Source organism: Cupressus sempervirens, chromosome 1, assembly GCF_028749045.1.
Source record: "Cupressus sempervirens isolate cs-2001-9-10 chromosome 1, ASM2874904v1, whole genome shotgun sequence".
NCBI classification, from domain to species: Eukaryota; Viridiplantae; Streptophyta; class Pinopsida; order Cupressales; family Cupressaceae; genus Cupressus; species Cupressus sempervirens.
In genome coordinates, this window is record NC_143118.1 from 594,376,951 (window position 1) to 594,399,279 (window position 22,329).

The following is a 22,329-nucleotide window of genomic DNA, read 5'->3' on the forward strand; positions in this document are numbered from 1 at the left end:
AAAATTGTTCTTCAAATTAGATATTTAGAAATTAAGCTATACCTATAAGTAAAAGGCAGCCTAATCATTATATCGATCTCCAAGATCACTCCACTGCTGCAAGTAGGGTTTCTCATAATAGATTTTTCAATGTATTAGGAAAACAGTTAAAATAGTTGATTTTCAATTGAACATGAAATATAACTGCATGCATGAGATAGGTTTACTTGATGGTTGTAAATTTCTTTCATTCATGTGAATATGAATATAAGCGTTTCTTTTATTTAAATTTAATTGTCATAATTACTAATGGCAAAAAGGGAATGCAACAGTAGTTTTGTTACCCTAAATGGTATTGGTTATTACAATACAGTGGTATAACTGTTTGTGCCTAAGCGGTTTATGTGGACTAACCTGGGTTTTGTAGATGTTGCCCTAGGCGGATTTTGGTTTCGGAATTTTAGGGTATTGCAAATTCAAAATCCTCAATTTAATTACGCCTTCAAATGTTAGTTATGACATTTTAGTTAAACAAATTGTAATCGTTAATCTCTTTCATATGAACATGTAAAATGACTGTTATAACTGCCTCCTCATGAATGTGAACTGGTAACTATATTTCGATGATATGTGGAATTGTTAACTAAGGCCCAGGAAAAGGGAATGTTACAAACATACTCCCTTCATGTTGTCTTGATGATGATCGATATAGGATGCCATCTTATGGACATGCAAGACTATGGGTTTACTGTTTATTATGTTGATCATATCGGTTCAATATAATTGATGGTGTAGTCATGATCTAAATGTTGATAATTAGGAAGCTCAACAAGGTTTCCATACTGGATATCTGAGTCATATTTTGGTGGTGAGGGTGGGGGACGGTAGCACAACTGATGTAATGATAATCATAATGCATATAGTATTACTATTAGCACTTGTAAAATTAAAAGATACAGATATATACGGTATAACATAACCACTAGAGTCTAGTAGTAGTAGTCAACTATAAAATGTCAAAATTGATAAGTTGGATGCCTAACAAGGTTTCCATACTTGATATCTAAGTCATATTTTGGTGGTGAGGGTGTGGGACGGGAGTGCAACTGACATAATGATAATCATAATGCATATAGCATTACTATTAGCACTTGAAAAATTAAAAGATGCATCTATATAGAGTATAACATAACAACTAGAGTCTAGTAGTAGTAGTCAAAAAAAAATGTCAAAATTGAAGTAGGATTCATGAATATCAAATATAGACATCACAATGACAATTTTCAAAGTTTTAATTTTATTATTTTTTGTGATTTCATCTTCTATTGAAGTTTGGTTATTTGCTCAAGTTAAAATCCTAAGATTCACATGTGGAACAATTGGTTTTGTAAAATAATTTTTTCTGCCTACTATTGAGGTGGATTTGTATAAGGTTCACATGTGTGCTTATTGTTTTTTTTAAGATTTTTGGTTTGATGCTGAAGCAGAAGATCATTTACAAGTTCATGTTAGGTTTAAATTGTGATTGAAGGTTTCAGCTTAATGAAGATTTGTTATTGAGGTTATCGAAGATTATTTTTTAATCTTGAAAGGGAAGTAAGTTAAATATAATTATTTCCCAAATCCTGAGCCACTTTGTTTTGGATTGTTGCATCATTATAAAGAGGGTGTGGGATGATTTAAAATAGGTGGCCACTAATTTTGGCAGTTTGGGATTAATAAAAATACATTTGGAGGAGCCTTTATGTCATTGGGATTGTGTAAACCCTATTCACCTTTATCTAAACAAAAGATAAAATATTGTAGCTTCTTTTTCTAAATTTGTGAGCTTCAAAGAGGATTTGGAAAGGTGTTGAAAGTTTTCACTGGCTTTTTGAATGAATATTAATGTCATTGGGGCACTAAAAGTCTAAACAATGTTGTTGTACCTTTTTTGGAGTATTGGAAGGTTTGAAGATAGTATCGTTGTACTTTAATAAATTGTATGTTACTAAGAGTGGGATGTTGGACATTAGAATGGAAACAAAGGTTACCAACTATTACATAGTAACATGGTTGTCGTTATACCATAAGATTGACCCGTCAATGTCTGATACGACAATTAGACTTACAAAAGACACAAAAGGATGTTAAACCATGTTTCAAATCCAATGAGGACATTGGGCCACTACCAACAATTCCCCTCCTAGCATTACTCGCCACGCCTTGCAAGCATTCAAACTTGTGATTAAGCTTTGATACTAATTGTTAAGGTACACTAGGGTTGTCATTGCACCAAAAGATTGACCTGTTAATGCTTGATACAATCACTAGACTTTCAGAAGACGTAGGAGGCTGTTAAAACATGTTGCGAATCTAGCAAGGGATGCTGGCCCACTGACAATAAATGGTACCACTTTTGAGCTCCTCCTACATTTAGGGCTCCTCATCTCAGTTGCTCTGCATAAGAAAAGTTTCAAAACTTGAAGGCTGTCATAGGAATTATTAAGGCCAGCAGCTAGCAAGATCATATTTTTTTGCCTCCTTCAATTGGTGGTTAGAATAGTATCCTCATTTCTTGAATTATATAAACTATAACAGAAAATCTTATGGTGATGTTCAATCACTGTTGAGTATCATATTGTGAACTCCAGTAGTAGAGAATAGAAAGATATTTCTTCACATTTATATTATGGACAATTTGCCAATTAATTGATAAAATAAACTCCATGGAGCAAGAACAAAAATCAGCGGGAATATTATAGCACAAGGCAGTTGACACTATGTCAAACTTATACAAGGAAAAATAAGAAGTCAAATTATTTCTTGTAATGAATTTCCTTTTCCCCTAACAAACAAATGCTGAAAGATCCCCTCCCAGAATCTTTGACAAATGACTGAGTTTGATTGTAATTTATATTGACCAGTGAAGAGGTCATTGTTTGATTTTATCTGCATTCTGATTTTTTCCCTCCTGAATTTTGTTGTTTTTGTTTTTGGTTTTTTCCAATATGAATTTGTTGAATGCTAATTATGATTACACTAAATAAAGAACTGGAATTTCTATGACAAACTAACAATTGTTCTTTAAGAATTTGTAATGCTAAATAGATAAAACAGCAGCTCTAAATTTTAATCTTATATATTTCCCAAATTCGATCCTACAGTAACTTATTAGAATCTTACCGGAGGTATTTGTGAGTAGACGTCCTTTGATGAAGTTGTTGAGCAACAAAATTGCCCTGGCGTACCTAGAACTATTCCTGGTGTCCAAAGACTAGCTTCTGTTGTAATTCCCTTTTAATAACAAACTTATTCAATCCACTTGGAAACTACATGTGCATGTCTGTAAGTATATGGCTTGGCTGGAGATGTTCAAATGCTCAGAAAACACCCGTCCTTCACTGTCAATGCCCAAGCCATATTCTTAGTCTTTTATAACAGGTGAAGTTTTACTACTCAAAATGCAATTCTGCTGCTGGGTGATGATTTTGGGTTGAAAGAATTGACTACATCAATGAGTCTGCAGCTGATAGCCCTATTCAAGCTTATATGCCTCAGCTGGGGGCCTATTACTTGCACGCTATGCCTAGAACGATGCTTGCGATCTGAGACTGTGGACTATTTGTAACATCCAGTTTTCCTAACCTTTAGTTCCCTTATATTTTAACAATAGCATAGGCTAAAAATCCTATTCACATGCATGGGTTTAACAATTATAACAAATTAACTACTTCTCATGAAATGCTTTAGCAAACAAACGAAGATTACTTACAAACACAAGTAAATAGTATGAGAGAAAAATAGTTAACTGAAACATTAACTATCACTTCATATAGCTGAAAGGAGTAAATGAAACTGCATATCTATATTTACATATATCTAGCTGATTTTGAAAAAAAATATAAAGGAAAAATAAATACCAACTATGTTCGAACCATATCAGAATAAGAAAATGTAACCCAAATTGTCTTGTGCAAGTCTTGGCTTTGGAGGAGAGGAGAAGCATTGTCAGAGGCTCTTCCAACCATGGATCTAGTGTATCCCCTCTTACTCCAAGCTGAGAATGGCACTATCCTACACAGGATAAGGCATGAGAGCACCATCCTATCATGCCACCTAAGCATCTTGGTGTTAGAGTGTCAACTATACAGCCAGATAGACCATGGAGTCCTTCCCATCAGCCCATCCATCCGACTGCAAGCTATTATGACCTCTACTGATCACGACAGCAACATTCGCCACTAACCTACCCTTCCTAGGGATTTACATGGGCACTTTGTATTTGATCACCCACCACTCGACTTGGCAAGAAAGACCATACCCTATTGCCCACAATGAGCTGGCTCGGTTTACAAATTAAGTTTCTTAAGTTTCTTTTAATGCTTGGTTTATTACTGATTTCACTTCTTGACTTGTAGGGATTTTTTCACAATCCTTTGTTATCAGCATATGCCTTTCATCTCGACCATGCTTGGTTATCCTTGATGATCACTAGTGTGATAGTCCATATTTCTTGAATATTTCAGACTATCACCATAGTCATATGTTCTATGCCCAACCTGGGTCTTCAGTTGATCTTAAGAAATAACATGGCATACAAGGAGGTCATTAATATTCTATAATGGTACTTCATCTTATCTAAGAGGCATATAAAGTTATACCCTTGTATAAGAGCATAAGACTTATGTTGTTCTCAAATTATCTAAAGTTTGAAACACACAAAACAACAAGCATTTCTATTCTATACCAAACTTATCGTATGCATTCAAGTTTTGGCCTTAAATTCTTCAGGTAAATTTTTTTATAAAAACATTCAAAAATCTGACATTCATTGATTTGATTCTGAATGACAAAGATTCCAACTGCCATTTAAAAATTTATTAATCCAAATCGGCTCGATAGCAGATCTTAATAAGAAAGCGATTGGAATAGAAAAGAAGTAATATAGAGTACCACTGGTGCAAAGAAATATGCATCAATCCTCAAAGGTAGGCTTCAAATCCCGAATATTGGCTTGGAATAGCACCTGTTAGAATATGATGCCAATTGATTTACTCTCACTGCTAAATCAAGTGGTATGAAAGGAAAATTGCAGAGCTTTGATCAGTTATGAATATGTCTCCCCGAGCAATGCTCGTTTTTAAATTGTGATGTTGTCCAAGAAGAGTTACATGCATGGGTGACTCGAAAGGTGGCGGCATGAGTTACAATCTTAATTGTAAATGTAAGGGTAAAAAAAAAGAGGCTGATGGACTCAAAGAAGAGTGTACCAAGTTGGAAAAATAATAAAATACTTTCTATGTTTTACTATAATGATACTTTTATTATTCACGTATATTTGTCTATGTTATTTACACATACATACATACATGGTATATTTCAAATAATTGTATTTTTACATATACATAGATATATGTATACATACATATACATTATATTTGAATATTCATATGCATTGCATATGCACAAATGTATGTAAATACCATGGGTATCATTATAATAAATCATGTCTTAGTAACAAGAAGGATTGCGGAGTCTTCCAATACATGATAAAGGTAACAGTTGTTGTTAATTTGCTTTAATGTTCAAATGAATATTTATATATCTTCTTAAACTTGTCAACCTTGTTAGCTCATGGTAGACACTTCATGGTATACCCTTGCTTGCCTAGCCTGTCGTTTTCCCATGACCATGGTGGCTAGGATGCATACCTGTTGGCTTAGTGGTAGGTTGGTGCCCTTGTGCTCTATTCCCTCTCAGACAATTCCCCCCCTTCGTCATATTCCTGCAACAAGAATTAACACAATGAAATCTTATATCGTTTAGGAGAAATCCAATTGACATAACTAATAACCAAATTTGATTAACCATTTCAAATCATGAGATAACATAACAATTAACCAACATCTTTCATTTCACATGAACATAACAATAACCAATATTCCCATTCATATGAAGTCAAAATGAGTAACTAATTTAACCACCCTTTTTAGATAAGCTTGAAACATAAAAGACGAGATATATATATTTTTTAGATGCTTCAGCCCAAAATGACATGCTCAAATTTTGATAAAAAATCATAGCCCTAGCAGCTTCTACAATAGTTCTATTTTTCCTTTCAGCAACTCCATTTTGTTGAGGATTGTAGGGGATTGTGAACTCCCTCTTAATCCTAGCAAGTTTGCAGAACTCTTTAAATATTTTAGAAGTGTACTCTTTCCCATTATCTGTTCTCAAAATTTCAATTTTCTTTCTTAAGGAGTTTTCAGTGATTTTTTTGAATTCTTTAAACTTAGAAAGAATCTCTTTAGATTCTTTGCACTTAAGGAAGTATATCCATGTCTTCCTTGAAAAATCATCAACAAATATCACATAGTACAGGAACCCTCCTATAGATGGTAAAGACATGGGTCCACATAGGTCAGAGTGCACTAGTTCCAACACATCTTTAGTTTTGCTCAAACTATGAGGGAATGACTTTTTAGTGTTTTTCCCCAAAGCACAATCTTTGCAGGATTCATTGTGAATATGGCTTAATTTGGGCATTCCAGTTACTAACTTCTCCATAGATGTTAGGGCATGAAAGTTGATATGACCTAATCTTTTATGCCATATTTCATTTGAATCTAAAATCTCATGCACAAGTGCAAAGTTTTTCTTAGTGCATAGCTCATGTAATAGTCTTTGTCGTACTCCTATTGTTAGAGCCTTCTTTATTGTTGAATTCTTAGGCCAAGCTAGTACCCTACCTTCCATGAATGCAATTCTATAACCATCATCTTCAAGTGCATATATGGATATTAAATTCCTTTTAATACCTGGTACATAAAGAACTCCAGAAAGCTGAATAGAATTTCCAGTTTTCAATTTGATGGTGCAGATCCCAATCCCTTTTACGGAATGTGCAGAATCATCACCAATTGTAACTTCTTCATCTATTTCTATTTGCATGCTTTCTACGTTATCTTGATATCCAGTGATGTGTCTTGAAGATCCATTGTCAACTATCCTAGTGTTAGATTTGGTTGATATTTGATTGGACAATGCTGAATAGAAGGCATATTTCTTAGATTCATGACCTTTATTTGATTTATTAGATTTGGCAAATGACGCTTGAGGTCTAGATTGATCAAGACAATTTATCGCATAATGTCCATATAGATCACATTTGAAACATTGAATTTTAGACAAGTCTATCTTCTGTTTAGACTGTCCTTTTGTATGAAAGTTTCTTTTCCTTTTGTTGTTGTTCTTCTTTCCCTTCTTATGAGAGTTTGTGTTAAGAACTTGAACGTCTTCATCTAAGGTTTTATGTTTTCTTTTAATCATTAATCTCAAATCTTCTTGAAGACAATAAGATCTTAATCGATCTTGTTTTGGAATTTTAGATCTAGCACATATACCTTCGTAGAAAAGATTCCCAAGAATTTGGAAGTTGTCAATCTCATAACTAACTGCTGATAATTGATCTCTCAAATCTATTATTCTCATGAAGAAAGTATTTACAGTTTCTCCTTTATTCGCCAATGTTATTTATTATGAATATATTTTCAAGAGCTCAAAACATGCGATGTGCTGCTGCATGTTTTGCCACAATAGGCACTATGTGATCTCGAACAACTTCCACGATTATCTTCATGGCCTTCTCATTATTCTCAATCCATAATGTTTTCTTTGGATCATCTTTAGGTTCTTCCTTATCTTCTCTTACAAAAGATTCCAATTTGTTTTCTTTTAATAACATCATTATACGAAGTTTCCAGGATTCGAAGTTATCATCACTTGCAAGGTGGTGTTCAAATCTTAACATGTTTGTCATCTTGTAGAGAAAAGATAGACTGCAATTTAATGTGAAATCTGATCTCTTAAACTTAATGAGATCTCTTCTTAACAAGGCTCTGGTACCATGTAAAGTTTCTTACCAGATTTCAAATTCGATGATAGACTGATGCACAATTTTATTGCAAGTATGAACACTATTGACAATGGACTGATTCACTCTAGAATCTGTAGAAGTTAGTGCAAAAATAACACAGATAAAATAATATTCTTGAACTCAAAATGTCCTTCGACCCTTTGATATGCGTGCATTAATTTATTTCTATGCCTTGTTTACTCGGGCAGATCAGGTATATATATTGAGTGAAAGGGTGTGGGGATGAATGGTCATGTCTCCAAATGGAGACAAGGACATTGATCCTTACACCTATTCAGAAGTAACTAATCATTCATGATTTGTTATGAACTTAACACAAGTAAAACAATGTAATACCAATCATTCAAATCTGTGGCCCAATATAAAGTGTAGATCGAAAGAGATCTAAATACCAAAGGAATTAGAATATGTTTTGATCATGCCTTAAATGATCTCAGAAAATATATATCATCGGTTTCAATTGTGCATTGTTTACATACAGCATGTATGCATATATGTATAATAGTATGTGCATCATATTGTTGTACATATATACATATATATATGCTGATCACAGTAATGTTAGACCAAAGCTACATGCTTTAACAATAATTATTCAAATTCTTTATAGGAAATGCTTGTTTACTTTCTTATTGAATAATAAAATAACCCAAAGCTCCAAATGGGCCCTACAAGGCTCTGCAATGACAGTCCCTATCCGTCTCGTTGGCCTACATGAACTCCAAATATAGGCCAGCCTCAACTCCATCTTCTGTCACCTAGAAAAGGGACATTACCAATGCATTTGATTGAACCGACACTGGCCATAATCTTTTCTGTCATTATGGAACTAGAAAGAGATGAAGTTAATGATAAGGAAAATGTGCAATTAAGGGTCAAATCAAATATGGGGGATACTGATTTGATGGAGAAAAAATTGGCCAGAAAGAATGGATCTCAAAAACATGAAAATTATGATAGGGACAATATGCAAGAAAGGTCAAATCCAATGATAAGAAGAGTTAATTTATTTAATTTCAACTTCTAAAATTTCACTTTACTCAAAAAAATCAAAATAGATGGGTAAAGGGAATATAATGATACATTTTTGTCCCTTGCACAAAAATAAAATGTGGAAATGTAAGTAGCACTTTAAAATGGAATGGACTACAGATTTGATTTCCTTTCTGTAAAGATTGAGAAAATTGAAGAATGGCTGATCTAAATTTGAAGAATCTTGTTATTTCAACTTAGAAAGCCTATATCATATAAAGTATTAAATTTGGTTGTTGATGTTTGTCTAATGCATATATTGCAAAATAAGATTCTTTGTTGCATTACAAAGCACATTTGTTGTATTTTTGAATTGACTGACAGGCTTTAATAATCCTAACTTGATTTCATTGGCAGTTTTCTTACAGCTACCACATTGCTATCTGGATTGCTTTTGTATGATGTTTTCTGGGTCTTTGGATCTATGCATATATTTGGTGACAACGTAATGGTCACTGTAAGTACCAATACACAATCGATGATATAGGAAATGAATGTATTATGCAGTACAATTAAACCCATCCTTGTTTACAAACACTTTTTAGTGAATGAATGCTGTTTCACATAATTAAAACTGGGCTCCTTTTATTTGATCCAAGTCTGCTCAAGCATTCACATAAACACACATAATCATGGGCATTTGTGTGTGTGTGTGTACGTGTACACAGGCATGCATGCACATACATGCACACAATTAGATGTGTGTGCAGATTTGTGCACACACATGCCCACACTTTAGCACTAAGATATGCACACAGATACACACATTAATGGAAAATCATCTAAATCTATAAAAGCATTTCTATTGCTCTGTACAGAATCCTTAAAAGATATACACAATCTTTTAAGGTATCTAACTGCAAGTTAACTGCTTAAGAAATCACAGAAGAAACTATTTTAAGCTGACTCTAATAAATAGTGACATTGCTTTAATTTGAGATGTTTCTTCCCATTACTAAGTTTATAATGCTTGTTCCCTTTAATGCTTTTATATCTCATACACCCTTTGTGTTTTTTATTTATATCAAGTTGCTCTTGGATTTTAAGAGGGAACATATAGGTGAATTTTGTTATACTGTGGATTATGGAAAAAATTGTAAAAAAATGCATGAATTAGGAAGGACATGATTCTGGCAAGTTATAACTTATTTCTCTCTTGATTTAACTGGGTTCACTAATACAGTTTTGTTTGTTTTACATATTTATACTTAGAATTATTGAGTCACTACTTGTACTTTCTTTCTATGATACAGGTTGCAACATCTTCAGCATTTGAGGGTCCTATAAAATTGATATTTCCTCACCTTAAGGTTTGTGGCATGTGCATCCTCCCAGTTTTTGATTAATACTTATAAATATTTTGGATTGTGCATGTTGATGTACCAAAGGGATTAATCATACCAATGGCATTAACAATTAGAAGTACATTAACAATTTGTTCATTGATTTCTTGTAGTTGTTTGTTCTGATGATTGTTTATGTTATGTACTGCTATTCCAGGGTAACTCCACCTTTCCATATTCCTTGTTAGGATTAGGGGATGTAGCAGTACCTGGTCTTTTGACTGCTTTGATGCTGAAATTTGATCGGTCAAACTTCTCTTCAAGAGCCTATGAAGCACTTGAGGACTCAAGCACAGGGCTGATCACTTATCCCAAGAAGACATACTTCACCACTTGTATTGCTTCTTACATTTGTGGCTTGATTCTAACATTTGGTACGTCACATTTTCTTTTGATTAGCAGATACATTGTTTTTTTTACATTAAACTAGATTCTTGAAACTGAAGGGCATCGAATGAAGTGCATAAGTGAAAACATTAAAAATGTCAAATCAGATCAAGTTATTCTTCTTTGCTCTTTATCATGTGCAAAAAATCTTTTACACCCATAGACCAAAAATCTGTTCAACACATTGTAGTGACAGTTGCTGTCCAAGAATATTGAGAATATGAATTGAAACTATTGCAATAGCTGCAGTTACATATGTTGTAGCCCATTATGATTGTAGTCGGCAGATTGTGTACTTTGTAGCCAATAACGTCGGTAACCAGTTTGTAGTGGACAGATTTTGTAGCCGACAGGGTGTTGTTGTCGGTAAAGATTTTGTAGCCAACGGGCCGACGGGTAGATTAGGATTGTTTGTAGCTGACGGACCTCTTTTGGAAGGTTCGGCGGAAAGTATTTATACACCCCCTTGGACCATTGTAAATCATATATTCTATCTTATATTATCGCCAGTTATGTAATCTTTTGGCATATGCGAATAAAGGAATATTGTTGCTGCTGTTCTTTTTCATTATCTGGGTGCATTTCTTAATTAACCTATGCGGTAAACATTTGGCGCAATTGCCCTATGACCCTGGAAGGTGGGAGGAATGAGGAATGAAGATTAATGCCAAATTAGCTTAACAAGGATCGCAATAAGGTCAAGGGAAAATATGGAATCAATACTGCGCAAGAGAATTTAATTCTGGCACAACAGGCAGAGTGCCGAAGGAGATTCCAAAAGATTGTTGACGGAAACAGGAGCGCAGAGGAATTATTGGAGGAGACTCAACATCGGGTAGAGTTGGCGGAAGAAGCATGGGAGGAGTTTTTGAATTTGTGTTCGCTGAGGGAAGAGAATCCAGACAAAGAGCATTGAATCGCACGGCTCGGAGTGCCGAGGGAGCATGAGCGTGGAGTGAACTCTTCGTCCGAGATACACTTCCGTGGGAGACAACTTCAGAATATCCTTCTTCACCAAGGTTCGCAGCTATTGAGACCGCGAGAGAACAGTCCACCGGCGTGTGGGAGAACAGTCCGCCGGTGTGGGAGTGTAGACTGCCGATGTGGGAGTGCAGTCTGCCAGTGTGGGAGAACAGTCTACCGGTGTGGGATTGCAAATTGCTTGTGTGGGAGTGCAAAGCCACGGTGTGGGAGTGAACAGTGCTAGTGTTGCAGGACCGAGCAACGCCGGTTTATAAAAACCAATTGTGATGGTGGGACCAAAAGAGAAACTGCCGAAGTTCGATGGCGATGGTACGGTCGATCCCATTCGACATTGCAAAACATGTGAGATGCTCTGGAAGGCAAATGGGATAACTGATGAAGACGACTGGATGAGGCAATTTTTGGCCATCCTACGGGGCGTGGCAATTGACTGGTTTACTAGTACAGATCCGCAGAAGCTGGACAGTTGGAATAACATTAAAAAGGAGTTTCTGGCCGAGTTTCAACTGTTGCGTGATGATAATGAAATTGTAGCCGAGATCTTCAATACTAAGCAAGGGAAGAACGAAACTGTTTGCATCTACGCCAGGAAATTAAAAGATTTGATAAACAAAATGGAAAATAAGCTGACAGATGGACTTCAAAAAAGGTGGTTCATGGAAGGTCTACGCCCAAAATTGCGGAAGAAAATGAAAATTGTGCCGCCATCATCATACACGGAAGCCTATAACAGAGCACTGAACCTCGAAATTGAGCACAAGACAAAGAAGAAGAAGAAGACTAGCTCATCTGATTCGGATGATGATGAGCCTTCCGGAGAAGATAGCAGTGACGATGAAGGCAGTAGCAAAAAGGTCCACCCCTTACAGAAAGACATAATCCGCATGATGAAGGAGTTTTAAAATATGTAGGAGACAAAGGGTAGCGAATTGTGGTGCACAGAGTGTAAGGCCGACGATCATACTAAAGGATCCTGTCGAAAGAACCAATTTTGTGACATTTGTTAGATCATGGGCTATTCGACAAAGGAATGCCCCTTTAACATGAAAACTAGAGGATCTCCGTAGGTGCTTCTTACACAGGCAGCTTCCACGTCAAGAGGGAACGGAAATGCAAACATTGATGGTGCCACTTCGGGTGGGTACAGGAATAATAGCAGAGGGCAAAACAACAACAATGCGAACAATAACAATGGCAGCCAAAGTTGAATCCAGTATGATGCGAACGAACGACCGATCGTACAATGCCGAGCGTGTAATTTGTGGGGGCACTTTGCCTGAGAGTGTCCAACGGCGAATACACCCAAACTATTATGCAGATGGTGCGGACTTGGCGATCACGAAGATTCCAAATGTCCAAAATCGGGAGTAAACTTGATCACTGTTGGGACGGATGAAGAAGAGGTGTTGGCGATTACACGAAGGCAAGCAAAAGAGTACCCGGACCCGGCAGAGGAAAAGAGGAAATTTGGAGAAGCACGGGCGGATATTGCAAAGGCATCGCAAGTAGAAACATCTCAATTGAAGGACACCATCGGCACTTCGGCAAGAAACTCCGCAGAACAGAACATCGTACAGCAGATTTTACAAACAGAGGTACGGGTCAAGATAAATGATTTGCTTCTTACAATGCCCCAGCTCCGATCTGCTCTCACAAATATTGCACCAGCTCCAAGGATACTAGGAGAACGAGGTAGAGGGAAGGAAAGTGATGTAGGCGGAGAAGACCAAATGTTGCTAGCCCTCACATCCGGTCGGCATCCGACGGTTGTCAAGATGGGGATCCTCGGACATGTTCTCACAAACACAATAGTTGACGGTGGGTCCAGTGTAAATGTCTTACCCGAGGAGACCTGGAAGAAGCTAGGGCAGCCAACATTGTGGCCCTCAACATTTCAGTTGCTCACAGCAGACCAGCATGACATCAAACCTCTGGGCGTTCTCATGGCACAGCCAGTGACAATTGGCACACAGCCATTCCTGTTGGACTTTGTCGTGATCCCGTTGAAGAGAAAAGGATATGACGCCATCCTTGGCCGCAGATGGCTTATTCAAGCCAGAGTAAGACACGATTGGAAGAACACCTTGTCACTCGAAAGTAAAGGCCGGCGGTTTGTTATTGATCTGCACACCCAAATGGTCGGGGAGGAGGCCCTGTCATCAGATTCCGAGGGAGAGGAGGATGAAGGAAGACAACATATGGAACCAGATCGAGAGAGTCCTACGATTAGACGAAGGACCAACAGATGACGACTTGGATTCGGTCAACGGTCTCTACCACTGGCAAATAGAGGACTACGAACTATTCCAGAACTGCAATGTCCTGATGATTGAGGAAGGTCCAACAGTGAACGAGTATTCGAAGGAGTTTACTGAAGTAAACGAGGGGGAGGCACCGTTGGATGTTACACCCACTCACACATTAAGGGAGAGACAATTAAATATAATGAAGCCACACTACAAACCATGAATTTGAGAGATGAGGCCAATGAGTCAACTTCGAAAAAAGCGGAGCTACGGCAGAATGAATCAGAGAAGGAGATTGAGGTTACTGTGAAAACAGTGACAAAGCAAGAGCTCTTGGAGAAAATGGAGATCAATGAAACAGTGGAGAAAAAATTTGAGAATGAAGAAAGTGAGGGCAACCGTAAGAAGAGTAAGAAAAGAAAGCGAGCGAACAAAGTAAAAGGAAGAGAAGTGAAGAAAATCACAGAGGAAGATAGAGAAGGGAAGAAAATACCATCGGAAGTAAAGAAGAAAATCACAGTGGAAGGACATACGAAGAAAATCATAGAGGAAGAGGGGGAAGTAAAGAAAATCACACAGGGAGAAGGACAGCTGAGGACAACGAAGGTTGATGGAAAAGTAGAGAAGAAACCAAACAATGATCAAAGAGTGAGCGGAATCTGCCCGGACAGGGGTCCCACGAACTGTTCTATGGACACCTTTTTCGTGGGCTATGTCTCCGTGAGAAGTTTTTTGTTCCCCACAGCTTGCCTTTATCTCCCGCGACCTTTTGTTGTGCGGATGGCTTTCTATTCTCCGTAGATTGCATCTTGGTGTTCGTGGGCTCATCTTGTTCATTGGCGACTTCACTTTTTCAATCACGTCGTAGTGCGGCTTTTTCCTGTCTTCTATGGATTCTTCTGCATGATGCATTGTGATTGCCGGTTGTCTTCATTCTTCCTTGTTGGCCTCTTCTTCCACCCCTGGTGGTGTTCTTTCTTCCATAGTTTCCTTGGATGGCTCCCTAGTTCAGTGGGTGGTGTTGTTATGTGTCTTACGTCTCCCTCGTCGTCGCAGGTTGGTGAGGCTGGGAGTGAAAATTGAGCAGTTGTATTTTTTTTATTTAAATTTTTTAAAAAGAAAAAAGACAAAAAAATTTAAATTAAATTAAATTTTGAAAAGTCTCGCGGATAGCCTGTCCGCGGACTATTTCCCGTGGGCTGACTATCCCGCGGACACATGTCCTGCGGGCAGACTATCCGCGGAAGACTTTTCTCCGCGGGGTCTTCTTTGTCTGCCGGGTCTTGCCTTCCTGCGGAGCCTTTTTTCCGCGGAGCATTTATTTCTTCCCCGAAGCTTTCTCTCCCCGTGGAGCCCCTTTTCTTCCCGCGGAGGTTCTCCTATCTTCCCGTGGAATGTTTGTTTTTCATCTGGCCGCAGAGTCTTCCCTCCTGTAGACTTACGCGCAGTTTACTTGGTGCGAGCCATTTTTCAATTGAGGGCAATATCACAAACCTAAAACTCTTCACTGAAGCATGTTATCACCAGACGATGAACAAACAATATAAGCGATTGGAAAACACAAGAACACGACTCTCGCGAGATTCAGCTCACGCTTCGCGCAGGCTAGATTGAGGTTACCTTTTCGCAGGCGAGCTGCATAGTCTGCGCCATTGTCTTTGGTGTTCGCGTGTTTAGAGATACGGCGTGCAGAGGGGAGAAGAAGCCAAAGGAGGAGTCACGTGTAAATGTAGTTGCTAAAAGATATTTGCCAGAACATGCCAGGGTTAAGTTGCAAGTCACGGATACTCAATTAATGGGGCGAGCTTGTTGAATGGTAGGCTTCGAAGGAGGTTTTCGCGGATTCTTTGCCCCCAACTTTCCACAAGCAAGGATGAAACGCAGCTACAGGCCCCCAAAACGTGGATTTTTCTGTGGATGAAATTGCCCTTGGCTGCTCAAGACTCAATTCTATTGGTGTTTGCTGTTATGGAAAGGCTTCCTGCGTGACTGCTAGATCTGTGGGTTATTTTTGAAGTCTTCTTCTGCGGCGCATATTCATCTAGAGGAATTTGTGGTGGATTGCAAAGGAAAAAAAAAAAAAAAAATCGACAACAGATAGAAACAGTCCAAAATGAATAAGGCATGATGCCGGAGGGAAGGGAAGCACTGAAAAGGTAGGAAAACATAAGCGATTGTCAAAAAGACTGTTGGATCAGAAGAAAATCACAAAAATGGTGTTTTCGGTGGCTTCGAAAGTGCTAATTTGGTCTTGGCGACACCCTGCGAGGGTGCTACCCCTCGACCCCACCGGGGGCATTGCCCCTTGGACCCCCAGTTGTTGCGGATATCAATTGTGGGAAGTCTGACCAGTTGATGAAGACTTGGAGCTACTGCAAGCATGGAGTGTCTGTGTACCAGAGGCACTTGGAATAGGTCTTTGGTGTAAGGCTATCTGGGTGGATGCATAGAGAGCTCGAGAGGAGCTAATCATCCAGTTGAGGGCAGTAGAGCAATACTTGGCTCAGTGTACCCAGGAATTGGAAACAGAGAAAGTAGCACGGGTGGCTATCAAGGTCAGCTTGACTAAGGAGACAGTATTGTGTTAGCAGAGGCTATAGATGCAATGTGGTTGGAGACTAGTTTGGTGCAGATATTTTGTTAGTCGTCAGGAGACGACTTTTCTTTTTGGGGGGGATGATGTAGTCGGCAGATTTTGTACTTTGTAGCCAACGACGTCGGTAACCAGTTTGTAGTGGACAGATCTTGTAGCCAACAGGGTGTTGTCGTCGGTAAAGATTTTGTAGCCGACAGGTAGATTAGGATTGTTTGTAGCCGACGGACCTCTTCTGGAAGGTTCGGCGGAAAGTATTTATACACCCCCTTGGATCATTGTAAATCATATAATCGATCTTATCTTATCACCAGTTATGTAATCTGTTGGTATATGCAAATAAAGGAATATTGTTGCTACTGTTCCTATTCATTATCTGGGTGCATTTCTTAATTAACCTATGCGGTAAACAAGGATACCCTTCAAAGCATGACTAGACTCCAGAGTCAAAATATCTTTAAGAAAGCTTGTGGGAAAATAGAGTAAAGAACAGTATTGCAAAAGATGAGTCGATTACAAAAATATAGGTTTTGAGACATTTCATGTAATGTGCGAGTTTCCTATGTGGTGCTAAACTATGAAAACTATAAAAAAAAGATGTTGAGTACCTAGTGATTGAATTGGCTTTGCAAACCAACCAATGAATATAATTTTTCTACCCAGATTGAGCTTGGAATGAGATAAGGGAATGAAGATATCTAAATTCTTCCAATTGATATGCATGTTTGCAAATGTTCTGAATATATTTTACTATGCCTTGAATTACCAAAATATGGTGACTCCATACAACAAAGTAGGAAATTTGTTTTTGATGGATTTTATGTTCTTGGGCCATATAAATATTCCATTCTCTTCAGATATAGATAGTAGACATACTGATAACGAGGGAATTCATACTGCTAAGAAAGCTAAAATCGTTCTCTGCTAGTAATATCCTTTCCTCGCGTTTCATTTCATTCTCCTCCTAGCTTTATCTTAATGATATTTCATAAGCATTTCATTCAATTAATGTCAACCACTATATATCATTTTTTATCTATTCTTAGTTCACATGGTAAAAAATGAGGGCCAAAAAGATTTCTTGGGGAAGGGTTACTTTATTAATTAGCATGATGTTTAAAGGAGATCTTGTCTCTGTTGTAAGAAGTTTATTAATAAAGAGACCGGTCGATGTGAGTTTTGTGACTACACCAACATGCAAGATGAAACACTTAGTATCCTAGGATAGAACACTTAGTATCTAATCTTCTCTTGAACAAAGACATTACATGTGCTAAAGAATGCAAAGAAAGATCATAGAGACAACTCCAAGGTTCATGTTCTTGTTGGACATAACTCAGTTTATGATGTGATTTTCAGATAATCACTTAGGGACTTACATAAGCTTCTTTGTGGAGGATCTATCAACTTCTTGAATGTGAATGATGTGGCAATTAAGCTCTTCAAACTAATGCTAGCAATGGTGTTATAGAAATTAAACTCTTCAAACTAATCCTAACAATTGTTTGAAATAAAGTGCACGCAGATGAGGGTTTAAAAACTATACTACTTCTAACTCTATACCTTCTAATGCAAGACAATGTTGATGTTGTGGTGAGATCAAACTAATCCTAGCTTTACCAAGTCAACTACACTAAGGAGGGTGCAAGCATGATCTTCATGTCACTTGTGTGTAATGACCCTAATTGTGATTTTCCCTTAGTTTTTTTCTTCAATCCTTATATTCAGAATGGATCTTATTTATATTGTGTGAATATTATGGATTTCCTTATGAGATTTACAAGATTTATATCATAACGCAATTTATCCTCTCTAGAGTACAATAAATTCTTCATATAAAGGCTAACAATATTTAATTTACTTCCCTTCCAATCATAACACTAGGACGAGTTTCTCTTATCCACTTGTTCATTTAAATTTCCATTCCACTAATCAACTCTTATATGTCACCAATCTTTCCTTATTTTCTCATCTTTGATATACACACACACACACACACACACACACACACACACACATACACATACCCCTTATTTATTATCCTTCACTCATTTTTTCACTTAATAGTGGCTTACTCCCCTTATTACTTTATTTTGTGCTTATTGCCTTATTACATAATTAGTCCACGTAACTTATGTCTCTCCTTCCCTTTTTAAAGGTTTCTTGTCTTATATTCTTAGCTGCCTTTTAATTAGTTTGCTGAATTTGTTTTTGGCACATATATGTGTAAGGCTTAGTATTATATATTATATATTACATATGTTGTTTTCCTTAATAGCTAATATATTTTTAAAATGACTATGATGTTCCTTTGCATTTGATGCTTGTTTTATTCATTCTTGACTCCACGTGTGTAATATCCCTTGCAATTCTGAACTAATTTTTTTGATTCCCTAACTTAAGGATTTCATCAAACACTTTGCACACAAGGGATATATTGCAGATCTAAGATCCGATTTCTTTCTAAATGCCAAACTTTAATAAATATGCTTTCAAAGAACTCCAAAACATCTAACAATGAAGATGCAAGTGCTTTTGTATTTTTTGAAACATATAGCACTGGTTACAAATGAGAAAATATGCATCTAAAACAATAAGGCATTAGGGCAACGCTTGCTATGATTTTCAATAATATTCCAATCCCTTTTGACAACTTTTTGATATAAGATTATGATATAAATCAGATTACAAGACCTCCTCAATTGATTTATAAATCCCTAGCAATGCCCTAAAATATTCATATCTAACCTCATTGCAATGCAAAAATATAAATGAACAGGAACCTGGAAACCACCCAAAAAATCTGGATTTAACTGTAGAGACGATACTGTGCCAGAAACACTATAGCAAACATATTGTAGCGACAACACTGTTCACCTTTTGCTACAAGAAAGTCTTTCAAACTCTTCTAGAATCTTTAACCAAATATCCCAGCCCTACTGCAATATGTCTGGGTATTAATATCGAACTTATTACTTCAATTTAACTTCTCAATTCTCACCCTAGGCCACAAATTTGGCACAATGAAAAGACTAATTCATCTTCTCCAATAGTTGAAACCCTTCGGAGGATCTTTCACCACCTCAATTATGTGAATCGATGAGAGTGTTCATTTCCAATGACCAATTTAGCAAACTGTAGAAACCCTTGGCTCCACAAGTTATTAGGCAAAGTAGATGGCAACACATTCGATGTCCAACAATGAAGGTTTCCTCCATATTTATTTTTCTTCTCCAAGAGGTCGGCTTACTTCTAAAAGAAATAAAAATAAATTTTGATTTCACTTTCTAGAAGATTCACCCTTTCTTACAATAATAATTAATTGCACTTTAAAGTAATACTGAAAATACAATTAATATGAAGTGCAAATATCATAGGCTACAAGAAGTTTGTGGCTGCAGGAAACCTGTAACTCCCAGAGGTTTGTGGCTACAAGAAGACTGTGACAATAGTAAGAATTGCCCACACGACTCTCTCCTCAACACCTTGGCCTATGAGGGTCCGATTATAGGCCAAACTCCACTAAATCTGAGTACTAGTGAGAAGGAGACATTACAACGTGGGTGACCTTGGTTTGACCTTTAGAATATTATTAGTGCTTCTTTTCCCTTTTATCTTTTCTACTCCCGAAAACATACCTTCCCTCATTATGTATTCATTTGATCCCTACTTATATATCTCGATGATCATTTGACAAGTCACATGCCTACTCATCATGTGGGCCCAAAAGGTCATGCCTCATTCCATGTGGTCATCATTAAGAATAGAATAATTTATAAGGTATAGATAGACAAGTAATAAAAATGCTAATGATAACTATAATTAGCAAGATGTATAAGGAGTTGATGTTTTATTTAAGAATGTTTAGAATGTTAAACATTTGGAATATATAAATAGATAATAGGTTATTATTATTGTATTAAAATATATAATTGAATAATGTATTGAATGGATTGTGGTTTCTTATAAGGAGAGTTCACTTTATTTCAATTAGGTATATAATAGTAGTATAATTATCTCATGTATAATATATGATCATATTAATATATTATTATTATAGCACATCATTTTTATTATATATTTATATAATAATAATTTATGATCATCATGTCTCATTCTATGAGGGGTCATGACATTGTGCTTGTCAAGAACGTAAATAATACAAATCAAGGAATATAAACTAATTGAAGTGCTTGCAATGAGGCCTAGACTAACCTTGCATTATTGTTTGCAATCAAGAAACACCATAAGTATGGACACTATTTTTGCCATGCTATCAACAACAACGAAATCTTTCTTTAAACTATCCAATTATCCAACGTCAACTATTTTTAACTTTGTCTTGTCCCCTTTTTGGGTTAGTCAGGATTGATACTTATTTAATCAATCGTAATGTTCATAGAAGTCGTTTCATTATCAAATGATATGATTATTTGGATTTGAGATTAGAGGATATAGATGTTATCCAAGTTGCCTAGACACATCTATGGGCTCCCTCAAAGTTCACAACTCTAAGTCCATTTCATGAAGATTTACAAAACACTGACCCACACCCTCTATTGGGATAAGATCCATTAGATTGGATTTATAGAGCTATCTCACAAAATTAAGGTATTCCAAGAATGAAGCTGATCCTAACATTTACTTCAAAATAAATGGAGATGATATGGTTATTCTTGTATTATATGTTGATGACTTGCTAATAATAGGTGAAGAAGATCTTATAGCTAAATACAAACAGGAACTAATAGTAGAATTTGATATGAAAGACCTAGGACTTTTTCATTACGTCCTAGGCCTAGAAGTCTGGCAAACGGAGAACCACATTTTCTTAAATCAAGGAAAATACACTATTGGTATCTTAACCAAGTTTGGAACGATGGATTGTAAACCAGTAACTACTCCTATGGAAGCTAATCTATATAAACTATAGAATGACGAATTTGAATTTGAACCTACTGATCCTACTTACTACAGGCAGGTAATCGGATCGCTATTGTACTTGGTTAATACTCATCTTGATATCTGTTATGCAACTAATATTTTAAGTCAATTCATGTGTGAACCAAAGAAGATACATCTTATGGCAGCTAAGCACATCTTACGATACCTAAGAGGTTCAGTTGGTATGGGACTCAAATATGATCAAGTTAAAATCAACCTTCATGGATATTCAGATTTTGATTGGGCAGGTAGCTCTACTAAACGTAAGAGTACTATAGGATGTTGTTTCAGTCTTGGATCTACTATGATTTCTTGGTTTAACAGAAAACAATGTTTACTTGCCTTAAGCTCCACTGAAGCAGAATATATAGCCTCGTCCATTGGAGCCAGAGAAGCTGTATGGTTGAGGAAGTTGCTAGTTGGGTTATTCAAGGAACCTTTGAAGCTAACTATCATTCATTGCAATAATCAAAGTTGTATTAAGCTTTTGGCAAATCCAGTTTTCCACAATTGATCTAAGCATATTGAGATACCTTATCATTATATTAGGGATATGATAGATCGAGATGTTATCAAACTAGATTACATAACTACAAATGAGCAAATAGCGGATGTTTTTACCAAACCTCTTGCTAAGGTTAAATTGGAATATTTTAGAGGAAAACTTGGTATGATGAAATTGTAATTTTGAATATTGAACTTGAGTTTCAATTTTTATGTGTGTTTATGCTTCTAATTGAATAGTTGCATCAGATATGTAATAAAAGATGACAATCTTTCATAGACATATATTCAGAAGGTAATCATTGTAAGGTGATGATATTACAAATGATAGGTTTGTTATCATGAAAAATTATATTATTGTTCTGGATACGCTAGAAGTCATTGATAACGAACGTATTA

General features: G+C 36.6%; 1 protein-coding gene across 1 annotated transcript in view; it reads left to right on the plus strand.

Moving 5' to 3' along the window:
• LOC149578825 (uncharacterized) overlaps window positions 1-22,329 on the plus strand; it is a 196,151-nt gene that overhangs the window by 140,471 nt on the left and 33,351 nt on the right. Inside the window, exons 6-8 of the mRNA XM_089831921.1 lie at window positions 9,287-9,386; window positions 10,183-10,239; window positions 10,430-10,646. Coding sequence (XP_089688047.1) covers window positions 9,287-9,386; window positions 10,183-10,239; window positions 10,430-10,646 — 374 coding nt within the window. The remainder of the gene's footprint in view (window positions 1-9,286; window positions 9,387-10,182; window positions 10,240-10,429; window positions 10,647-22,329) is intronic.